The sequence below is a fragment of the Patiria miniata genome, unplaced genomic scaffold (assembly GCF_015706575.1).
Source record: "Patiria miniata isolate m_02_andy unplaced genomic scaffold, ASM1570657v1 HiC_scaffold_3, whole genome shotgun sequence".
NCBI lineage: Eukaryota > Metazoa > Echinodermata > Asteroidea > Valvatida > Asterinidae > Patiria > Patiria miniata.
Window position 1 is genome coordinate 46,311,194 of NW_024037069.1, and position 11,924 is coordinate 46,323,117.

Genomic DNA, 11,924 nt, shown 5'->3' on the forward strand with positions numbered 1-11,924 from the left:
GTTCATCTTCAGTCTGCGTAGATTCAGTTTCACAGTTTTCTATTTCCGTATCTGCAAAATGACCCATCTTAATCCAATAATTTGCCATCTTTTACCTCCGTTGCAGATTCCGAATAATCCTCCACGAAATCTTCGTCTTCATCCTGCGTAGATTTAGTTTCACAGTTTTCCGAATCTTCAAATCTACGCTTTTTACAATCTGGTTCAGAATTATCCTCATCAACTTCCTCCACTATGGATTCCTCTTCAGCACGTACATTTTCTGCATGCCTCCTAAGGTTATATCTCCGCCCAAAGCTCTTGTCACAGTGCCAGACAAGCATGAGGTTTGACTGCAGAAATAACATTCATGTTGAGTCTTTGACGGTTAGTCTCCGATTGGTAAGAAACAGTTGAAATCGTTACTATATATGCTGCTGCTCATGATTTCCTCATGGTTTGCTCTTTCTTTTCATTTTTTGCTCTTTTCTTGCTCATTTACTCTTTTCTTGCTCATTTCTTGCATGTTTCTTGCTCATTTGCTCATTTCTTGTTTTTTTTCTCGCTCATTTTGTACTCTTTTCTTGTTCATTTCTTGCTCACTTGCTCATTTCTTGCTCTTTTCTTGCTCATTTGCTCTTTTCTTGTACTTTTCTTGCTCATTTTTGCTCATTTCTTGCCCTTTACTTGCTCATTTGCTATTTTCTTGCTCTTTTCTTGCTCATTTGCTCATTTCTTGCTCTTTTCTCGATCATTTGCTCTTTTCTTGCTTATTTCTTGCTCTTTAAGTTTCTTGCTCATTTGCTCTTTCTTGATCTTTTCTTGCTCATTTTTGGTTCATTTCTTGCTCTTTTCTTACTCATTTCTTGTCAATTTCTTGCTCATTTCTTGCTCATTTGCTCCTTCTTTGCTCATTTCTTGCTATTGTAGAAATTAGCAAGGAAGTAGCAAATGAGCAAGAAAAGAGCAAGAAATAAGCAAATGTGCAAAAAAAAAAGAGAGCAAGAATTGAGCAGGAAAACTGCAAATAAACAGGAAATGAGCAAGAAACAAGCTAGCTAGCTGTCCCGATATGTGAAGTCCGAAGTATAATGGGGACAGGGACCAGACTATTTGGGCAGTTCCCAGGACGCAGCGTCCCTTGACCCAATGGAGATATATAATGCAAAACCTGGAGAAATATGAACAAACAAAATATTTGTTCTTCTTATTGGAGGAAGGATGTAACAAAAGATACAAAATTGTACATGACGTTCAATTATATTAGAGACCTCTAGTTGACAGAGTTTGGACATTGAGATCGACTCATGACACACAGACAGAGGCGTTAAAGCCAGAGTCCATCACAATTATGCAGCTATCCAAAAGTTACTGGCTTAATTATTGTTGAAAAACATACTTGGTTGAATCAAATTAGGTTTTGCCCTCCACCGACGTATAAACACTGTATACTCAGTGTGTTACCTCCTTAGTGAAAGTTGGGAAAACTCACTCGGGTGGGATTCAAACCCACGACCTCCTGCCTTCTAGGGCAGACGTCTTACCAATCGGCCACCGAGTTAACGGGATCGGTTGGCTGGTTCGAATCTGATGTACATAGCAGCGGGGACCGCATTAACTATTCATAATATGGAATTTTGCGTCGGGCTGATGTAAATCAAATTAGGTTTTGCCCTTCACCGACGAATAAACACTGTATACTCAGTGTGTTACCTCCCGAGTAAAAGTTGGGAAAAAATCACTCGGGTGGGACTCAAACCCACGACCTCCTGCCTTCTATTGCAACTTTCACTCGGGAGGTAACACACTAAGCATATACAGTGTTTATATACGTCGGTGAAGGGCAAAACCTAATTTGATTTACATCGCCCCGACGCAAAATTCCATATTATGAATAGTTAATGCTGTACCCGCTGCTATGTAAATCAGATTCGAACCAGCCAACCGATGCCGTTAACTCGATGGTCGAGTGGTAAGACGTCTGCACTAGAAGGCAGGAGGTCGTGGGTTCGAGTCCCACCCGAGTATATAGCTGCAATCGCCTCAGTGAGAACGTGTCTCGGACGCTGAATTCAGGCCCAATTCAAAACGTGATTCAGCAACTTTTGATTTGAAATCGAGATACTGGAATGTTGTTTTTTTTCGAAATATACAGCTAAAGCTGAGTTGAAACTTCATAGGTTGGTTGTTCAGCACCCTTGTATGCCCAAATTACAAATGATGGCCAATACCTTTAAAGCACGTTAGATATAACACTGACTGAGCACGTACACCGTTCCTGCACTATCGAACAAATCGCGCAAAACAACTGAAAACTCAGTATGCAATCGATTCCTGCGCGATCGCGCAAACCTTTTCCAGCACGATCGACATTCTTACGCAATAATAATTATTGTTTACGCCGCGCGATCCGAAGATGGCGCAAAGTCCGCCCTGCGCGATTGATCGATACTTGCGCGATCAACCGATGCGAGCGCGAACGTCAGATCGCGTGATGACGCGATCGCGCAGCCATGTGACAATTTCTGAACGGATGGACATAATCCATCCGTTTAAAGGAGATAATTTGCATAGTATTAAATTTGTTTAAGTCTTCATTAGTACCGATTAGCTCATCTTTTGAAGCATTCAACTGCTCAATTCCCGCCTATCGCATGTAGTACGTACGTTTTTGAACTATCAGGGGTAAAAAATAAAAAAAAGAAGTGCCCACTTTTCTTCACCGGCATTTACCACCACCATCCCCACCCCCAATATTTGTAGAAAGTTCCCCTTGTTTTGCTAAACAAGTGCCTTTTGGGGGTTTTAAACAAGTGCCCTTTTTATCAGCGGTCTGTTACGATTGCCCCTTCTGGAATTTCGCCCGACCGTCGGCAATTTTGCCGTCCTGAAAAGCGCCTCCTATTGTGCGATAGTGTCCATGATCGTCGGGTTTAAACAGACCCCCCCCCCCCAACCTCGTCCCCAGGGTGTCGAACAGTACGCGCCCATCACAACCTGTAAACGCGGTTGGAAATAATGTAAGCACTAGGGACGAGGTTACCCCCCCCCCTTTAATTTACGGAGGCCAAGTATCCGGAGAAAAAACTGTCTACATTTCAGCACGGATGTACGAGTGCCCTTTTTTACGAAATTTTTTAACCCCCCCTTCCCTCCCCCCCCCCCAAAAAAAAGAAGAGAAAACAAGATATGACCTTGAATGCTACGCCTCTGCATTTCCCCACCGGACAAACACTTTTCTATAGTTGTTCAATTTCGATCTTTGCTAGGATCATGCTAGGGTGAGCACTTTCAATTTTCAGGCCATGTTGTTCCACGGTCGGTTGCCCATTGCTAGTTTTGTATAGGCTACACGTACACGATGTATGCCCATATTATACACTTTACAAACCTTATACATGTACATATGTATATCGCATTTCGTTATGGGCGACGCCGAGCGCTGCAGTTACCGGTGCTGGCACGCTGTCCTCGGTTTGCGTTTGCACGTCGACTGGTTGTTGTGGGCGGGGCTCCTCAAAGGTTTAGGGATGATGTTGCCGACGCTCAAGGAGCAATTCACAGCCGAGACGTGGATGATTGGATGGTTGATTGCCACTTTCAATGGCGCGGCTAGTTTCACAGGTAGGCTTTGCGAAATTAAACCAATTTCAAAAAATTTAGTCGACGTACTCGTGATAGATCACAAATACATCACGGTCCGGTAACAAGTAGGCCTAGATCACAAATCCAGTCACAGATAACAGGTGATAAATGCCTTTGCCACAAAATCATCACATTTTATTTGAATATGATATGACTTGGTACTGATTCACTTGTGATGGTGTTATGATGGTACTGCACCAGTACCTCGAGTCCTCGACTACAATACTATCACCCCAACTACTCGCATGAAAGCTGTGAGCTGGAAATTGACAGTTTATCGATCACACAACTGGAAACCGACAACGCTCTTTTTCGATCTACATTAAGTTGACTGACAAAATTGACTGGTCGTCGGATTTGAGCCTGCATGAGACCTCTTGAATTAACGTCGTACAACGGTTACAGCCCGATAGTCCGAAGGTTCAATAGTCCGAAGGTTCAATAGTCCGAAGGTTTAATAGTCCGAAGGGCCTATTAGTCCGAAAATAGAATAAGGACAAGCGAACCTTCGGATTAATTAAAATTAATCCGAAGGTTCGCTTGTCCGAATATACGGTAGGGTTCGATAGTCCGAATTGACAATAAAGTTCGATAGTCCGAATAGATGATAAGGTTCAATAGTCCGAAGGTTCGATAGTCTGAAGGTTCGATAGTCCGAAGGGCCCATTAGTCCGAAAATAGAATAAGGTTAATTTATCCGAAGGTTCGATAGTTCGAATAGACGATAGGGTTCGAAAGTCCGAATCGACAATAAGGTTTATTTTATTTTCATTTTTTATTTTAAGGTCTTTTATTTGCAACCTTATTATTTATATATAATTTTTTTGCAAACTTTAATTATTAATGTATACTTTATTTGCAACATCATTATTATTTATAAATATTTCTTTGCAAATTTTAATTATTTCTATATAGTTTTTTGGGCAACATATTTATTTACAAATAATTGTTTGCAAACTATTATTATTTATTATATAATTATGACTTATATCTTATATTTATGACTTATTTTTAAGTCATAGTTCTGATTTATATCTTATAATAATGACTCATATAGAAGTCATAATTATGAGATATCCTAAGTCATACTTACGACTTAATACTAAGTCGTAATTATCAGATATAGGTCATAACTCATAATTATGACTTAATATATGTCATTAGTAAGATATAAATCATAACTATGACTTAATAATAAGTCATAAATATGAGATATAAGTCAAATTATGATTTAACAATTACTGAGTCGAAATTATGAGATATTTATCATAATCATGACCTAACACTAAGTCATTATTATAAGATATAAGTCATCACTATGACTTGTTATTCATTTTTTTTGGGTTTGTATTATGTCCCTTTACTGCTTCCGTACTATAGTATAATCCTTGTGTCCACACACACAAAAATCCTAGAGTGACAACTGGCAGGTGTAGTTTTTTTTTGGGGGGGGGGACGGGGGGTGAAAATAGTGGGTTCTTCTTGGCTAAAATACTTAATGTAGAGTATCTCTTACAGGTGACTAACTCTCGGTTACAAATTACTCAACAGCGACATTTGTTTGGCTGAATGCGACCACCAACGGAGCCTCTGGCTCTGCTGCACGATCCGCCATTATTGGACTTTACTCGTGATCGACCGCGTACGTAGGTCTACGTGTGCCACGCGTCGATGTCGGCGATCAAATGTACATTGTCGATCCATTACAAAACAAGCCAATAAACAGATACTGCGTGTTCAGCAAAACAGTCGTTCAGGTTCTAGACTTTTCACGTGTTCTCCATGCTGGAATTTATTATGCAAATGACCCACATCACAGGGCGTCAAGTTTTTGCACACGGCAACTTTTGCCCGGAAAATCACTCGGGTGCCGGGGACTCGAACCCACGACCTCCTGCCTTCTAGTTCTTTCACTCGGGAGGTAACACACTGAGTATAATTATACATTGTTTATACGTCGGTGAAGGGCAAAACCTAATTTGATTTACATCACCCCGACGCAAAATTCAATTTTATGAATAGTTAATGCGGTACCCGCTGCTATGTACATCAGATTCGAACCAGCCAACCGATGCCGTTAACTCGGTGGTCGAGTGGTAAGACGTCTGCACTAGAAGGCAGGTGGTCGTGGGTTCGAGTCCCACCCGAGTAGCTGCAATCGGCTCAGTGAGAACGTGTCTCGGACGCTGAATTCAGGCCCACAATTCAAAACGTGATTCAGCAACTTTTGATTTGAAATCGAGATCCTGGAATGTTGTTTTTCCTCGAAATATACAGTCCTATAGTCCGAATAGACGATAGGGTTCGAAAGTCCGAATCGACAATAAGGTTCGTTAGTCCGGCCGAATGGACGATAAGGTTCGCTAGTCCGAATTTACGGTAGGGTTCGATAGTCCAAATTGACAATAAGGTTCAATAGTCCGAATAGATGATAAGGTTCGATAGTCCGAATGTACGGTAGGATTCGATAGTCCGAATTCAGTGACAATAAGGTTCGATAGTCCGAATTGAGAATAAGGTTCGATAGTCCGAGTGGGCAATACGGTTCGTCAGTCTGACACTTCGGACTGTCGGACCTTTCTGTTGTTTCGGACCATCCGACTTTATTGCCGATTCGGACTATCGGACCTTATTGTCGATTCGAACAATCGGACCTTATAGTCTTTTCGGACTATCGAACCTTGTTGTCAATTCGGAATCGGACTATTGAACCGTCTTTTCGTTTCGAACTATTGAACCTTCGGACTTATTAACCTTATTCTAAATTCGGACTACCGAACCTTCGGACAAATGAACCTTCGGACTAACGAACCTTCGGATTAATGAACCTTCGGACTATTACATCAAATGCTCGGATTAACGAACCTTATTTCAATTTCGGACTAACGAACCCCCTCTTATGGAAATTTTGTGCATTCGGACTACCGAACCTTCGGACTATCGGGCGGCCCCGTACCAACTCCTTTACCAAATGATATATCCCCTCTCAGACTTATGTTTACATGCAGTCACCCAAAATGGCAATTTTCGATGGTTACAGTTTTCAGGTCTGGCATGAGCTTCTTTGTCACTTGGTGGCCGGTCGGTCGATCGGTCTCTGTCCCCGAAAATTGATCATGCATAAATAATGGACTAATTGACCAAATGCCATGCCGTGGTCATAAAATGCACTCTTGCTGACGGTTTTCGGAACAGCGATTTTGTTTCGATCTGAGCGCATGAGCGTTCATTTTGCATTTTGTCTGTTCCCTAAAAATTGACCAAAATAAGCCCCATAAGTGTCCCCAAAAATGTAACTACCAAATTTTAATTTTCAAATAAAAGCAAACACAATCAATTAAATACTTAACAAAAAATGTTTGTAACAATTCGGAAAGATGCTTATGAAAAGTAAGTAAATATAGGCAAAATATGTGCAGTTATGTTAAAACCACGTGGTATTTATCACAAATCGCTATAATTTAGGTATTATGTAGCCCTACATCTGAAGTATGTTGTTCCATATAGGCTATATGCCATCGGCGTCGCATTTTTTGGGCGTCGCATTTTTAAGCTCTGGCAGGGATCATTTTGATAGATTTTATTCAAGACTTTCATGCAAAAACGGCAAAAGCTTATTGTGCACTCGCACTTGTAGTAGCATACGGATGATGCTAAGCATGGCATAGGGCCATCGCAGATTTGTCCTTTGAAAAAATATATATATATATGGCAGCCATTTTGAAAAATTTGAAAATTGCTTGTTATTATATTCCGTTACCTTTTCAAGGTACAAATCTGCGATGGCCCTATAGCTAAAAGGTTTCTATAGGGCATGTTTTCACTGTGTGCCAACTTATCTTTATCATTTTAATGATAACAACGTGTCTTTATCATCAAATGAGCAATTCTGTCATTATGTTGCACCAATCTGCCTGGCTATTGTTTAAACTCCCGCTCCGGCCGGTCAGTATCTTTGTAGACACGTGAAATTGGTAGAAAACTTGAAATCGTGTTTTGTTTTCACTGTATATGCAGCTCCCCTTTCGGTGCCGCTGGAGGACAAGTTTGGCACTCGTGCTGTGGTGACAGTCAGTGGTTTTCTGGTTGGAACGTCTATGATTCTCTCTTCTTTCTCCAACACTGCTATTCAGATGATGCTCACATCTTTAATCACTGGTATGCTAAACAATCAGGAGCAAAGTCTCCCGTTGCAAGAACACGCGTTGCTCGGCGCCAGCGCATTTTGGAATTAACGCATTCAAACAGACTCCAATACAGCCCTCCGTGTGGACCTACGCGGGATTCGAAGGTGCATGGGCCGTATAAACGTTGAAGGTGCACGAGGGAAGAACCACTGCGCCAACCTGATTCCCCTTTAACTTGATGCACGAGCGCACAGGTCTTATCCGTGTCCCAATCTCTCAGAAAACAATAAAGCGCCGAGACTATAATTGTAATTTCTAATTAGGCCTACATGTATTTTGATTTGCAGGTCCTGGTCTAAGTATTGTCAATGTTTTGGCAAGGGCCGCGATGGGACGTTATTTCACCACCAACTACACCAGCGCTAACGGTATCGGGACCTCAGGACACGCAGTGGCTATGATCCTCATTGCGCCGATAACTCTACTGCTACTTGACACCTACGAATGGAGAGGCGCCTTAGTGCTGCTTGGGGCTTTGTACCTTCACCTTGGCGTATGTGGCCTCCTACTCACTTCATCGCCAATAGCACCTACACAGGCACAGGACGAATACTTACCAATCATCTCCAGCGAAGAAGAGAAGTCACCTCCTGATAAAGCAAGCCACGACACTAAGAACGCATTCAAACTCAGCAACGTAAAGGGTGCCATCTGGGCGCACAGGAATCTCCTACTAGGATGCCAAATGTGTTGGCGCGTCGAGTTCTGGATTGTGTCGCTCGTGTACGGCTGCGCTTTCTTTGTAAGCAGTCTGTGGCTGATCTACTTCGTTGCTTACACGGAGGCTAAAGGTTTCTCCGGCTACGAGGCCGTGACGTTCACCATGGCTGGAGGGATCGGAAACCTTGTTTTAAAAATCATGGTCGGTGTCATTGTCGACCGAGGTCTGCTCAAGTTGCGGTTGAGCATGTCAGTGATGATCATCGTAAACTCGGTTGCTTTACTAGTACTGCCCTGGATGAACTCCTACTGGCTGATGGTGGCCAATGCCTTTATTTTCAATGGCTTCAACGGGGCTTTGTCGTCACTAATCGACATTTACACCCGCGAATTGCTTGGAGCTGAAGACTTGCTTTCAGCTTTCAGTTTGATGGATCTTGTCGCGACCGCCTTTCAACAAACGTTAGGATTTTTCCCAGGTAAGACAAATGTTGACACCAAGAAATCTAGTGTGTATCGGCAGCATCAAATTGAAAGTCGCGAAACCATGACTGGAAAATAACCGGTACTATCCGAATAATAATATCGAAAAGTCTTTATCTTTCTTTCTCAATCTTTTTCGTGATTTGGAAATATTGCCGCTACACGGCCATAACGGTTTGATATAAGTTCCTTAATATCGCATTTATATAGTGGCCTTACTGGCCTACCAAGCAAAAGTGAATGCCGACTTTTCTCGAGACGTATCGTCATTTCATGTACCGTTTTTGGCTTTTGAATTTGAGAACTATAACCATTTACTGTAAAACTTATGCCTCGTCTTTTTTTTTTTTAATTTAAGGTTGGATGTTTGACCGGACTGGGAGCTACGACACTGCCTTTGTCATCTTGGGATGTGTTGCGATGCTGCCGTTGGTGGCGCCGTTTATGGAAAGGGTGCTCAATCGATGGAACTGGAAGGAACAACCTACATGAACATCCATTGTGGTTGAAAATCATTGTGACTAGCGGGATGCCGCGCTTCGCGCGGCACCCGCTAGATGGGTGGATTTGACTGTTTCGTAATACTGTATACAATGAAATCTCGATTATTTAAACTCTAATAACTCCAAACAACTGTTAGGTCAAATAAAGAATCAGACTCTCTGCTGCACGCGAGCCTATTTGGACTTGCCATCAGTGTCGCCTAAGTTGTATTTGCGTTTAGCAACGTGCGCGCACATAACGTTTCTTGCGGAGATTGTGCGAGGGTCCAGGACATATTTTCAATATAGGGGAAAGGGCTAGTTAGGGTGAAGGGTGCTAGTTGGAACGCCCATCAAGTTGGAAACCCGTCAACGATGTCACCAATATTTCCGGGGATGGGGAGAAATATTTCCAGGGATGGGGAGAAATGGTTTTTGTTATAGAGGGGAGATGGTGATATTGAAATCGCTGATATTGTGGAGGTTTATGTTTGTGCTGGGATTCATACCGTTTAAATGTTGTTTTAAATTGCCCGCCGATTAGGAAGGTCTTGCTGTCAACAGTTGAATGAAATTAAGTATTTATTGCCCACCGATTGTCTCATGCGATGTCTCATTATATAAAGCTCATAAATAATGTTGTGCTAGAATATTGTCCAGTCAATTTGAACATTGATTTTTCAAGGTGCCAAACCATTAAGGACGTAAACACCAACTGTACAATTAGGTAATTTAGATGAAACGCGGTTTGATCTTGGCCTATACAACGTCGTATCCATCGTTCTCACTACAGAGGAGAGGAGGGGGCAGCCAGTGGGGGTGGGGGTTGGATATTGTGTGGGCGTCGCCAGGATTTTTTCTAGAGGGGGGCAAAACATATTTTTGCCCCCAAAATGCCTGTTTTTCTCAACACATTCTCGATTTATCAGTTTTAGAGGGGGGGGGGTAGGGACATTTTGCCCCCCCCAACCCATTAAATTCACACCACTATGACTTGGCGCCTCTTTTTTTTTTTTTTTTGCTTTTAGGTGGGGGGGGGGGGGGGTGAAGTGCCCCCCCCCCCTCGCGACGCCCATGCCTATTTATGTTTCACCTGTGAATGGTCACTTATATTTCCGGGGAAGTGGGCAACAATTTATATTTGTTATGGTGAAGGGGGTGTTTCTAATTATGTATTAGGTAGAAGTTAATGTCATTATAGCAGTTGGTGTTTTTATTATGGTGATGGGGTTGTACAGCAAAGTATTGTAACACGTTTATTTGCAAAAGAGAGTAAAACTAAAAGAAAGGACATATTGGAGCACTTCATAATTATGTCAATCACCACATGTTAAATGTATTGATTACAAAACTGTGAAAATGAAATCAGGTATACACGATTTTTTTTAGTAATAATGTATTTGCATTCATTACTGTACAGGGTAGTACTTCGACAAAACTCAGGGGATATAATTGTAGTCAGTTTTCGGAGCAATTTTCTCAAGGGACGTCGGTCCAGGCTTGTTTACCATAGGCACAAACATTCCATGAAAGACTTTCAAGCAAGACGGCCAAAGGTTATTGTGCAATTGCAGTTTTTTGTGTTAAAAGCTGTAATCATAAATAATGACAGTGGCATTGTAAGTTACAGGACAACATATTTTTAATGAGTGTTGGTGAAAACTCATGAGAAATGGAGGGGTATGCGAGTCTGAATATTTTGTTGTGAAATTTAAAGAGTGATTATGTAATTTGGTAATCAAAGACATTGTTTTGTTATCAAATAAGTTTGCCAGGATCGACACAGTCTGCTTGGCCAGTAATTATCGGGTAATCATTCCATCATTATTCTTGGGTACAACTAAGCCAAGGATATGATTTTAAAGAAGGATGGACATAAAACAGCAGAAAAGAGTGAATTTTTTTGCACTATTTCATGACTTCTAAAAATAAAATTATGGCTAGAAGGAAAATGTGTTTTGAATGGGTAAAGAGAAAAAGCAGGAATCTTGCAGTTGAACTGGAAAGAATAGGTGTGTCACGTCTTCGTCTTGAGACTGGGTTGAGATTCTTGCTTTGGGAACTGGTTGAAGCATGCACTGAAGCAAGCTTGGAGCATGGTTGGAGCTGGTCATGTGATGTGGGTGTCATCGGGAGTCCTTTGTAAAGGAGTTAGAAAGAAAAGAATAACGACTAAGGTGAAGAAAACTTGAAAAAAAATACATCGGCTAACAATAGCTACAAATAAATTAGAGAGGTGTTGCAATACCCCTTTATGCGGAATGCACTACTGAAGTACTAACCAAACATGCCAAACAACGAAACATGTCTTATATGTTGTAGTTTTGTGAACCCCCCCCCCCCCCCCCCCCCCCCACATATGATTTTATCCCAGCAGAACAGCAGAGACACTGAACAGTCATCAATGTATTAGTTTCCTCTTTATCCTGCTTGGGTTCATGTCCGTTGTCGAGTCATTTGATTTTCTGCCAGTGTATTCTCTAAGATC

The 11,924-nt window shown here is 41.7% G+C and overlaps 1 protein-coding gene across 1 annotated transcript; it reads left to right on the plus strand.

Moving 5' to 3' along the window:
- Positions 1-3,404: 3,404 nt before the first annotated feature.
- LOC119736864 (monocarboxylate transporter 12-like) lies at positions 3,405-9,493 on the plus strand. Its single transcript, XM_038210874.1, has 4 exons — positions 3,405-3,603; positions 7,642-7,782; positions 8,099-8,950; positions 9,313-9,493. Exons 1-4 carry the CDS (start codon positions 3,405-3,407, stop codon positions 9,444-9,446), a joined length of 1,326 nt encoding a protein of 441 aa, XP_038066802.1. The 3' UTR covers positions 9,447-9,493.
- The last annotated feature ends 2,431 nt before the right edge of the window (positions 9,494-11,924 follow it).

What these genes read in the sequence shown, in the direction of transcription:
- LOC119736864 (XM_038210874.1), top strand. Translation starts at nt 3,405, where the DNA reads ATGGGCGACGCCGAGCGCTGCAGTTACCGGTGCTGGCACGCTGTCCTC. An exon ending in TGGCGCGGCTAGTTTCACAG is followed by an intron (nt 3,604 to 7,641) that starts GTAGGCTTTGCG and finishes CTGTATATGCAG; the next exon opens with CTCCCCTTTCGGTGCCGCTG. An exon ending in GCTCACATCTTTAATCACTG is followed by an intron (nt 7,783 to 8,098) that starts GTATGCTAAACA and finishes TTTGATTTGCAG; the next exon opens with GTCCTGGTCTAAGTATTGTC.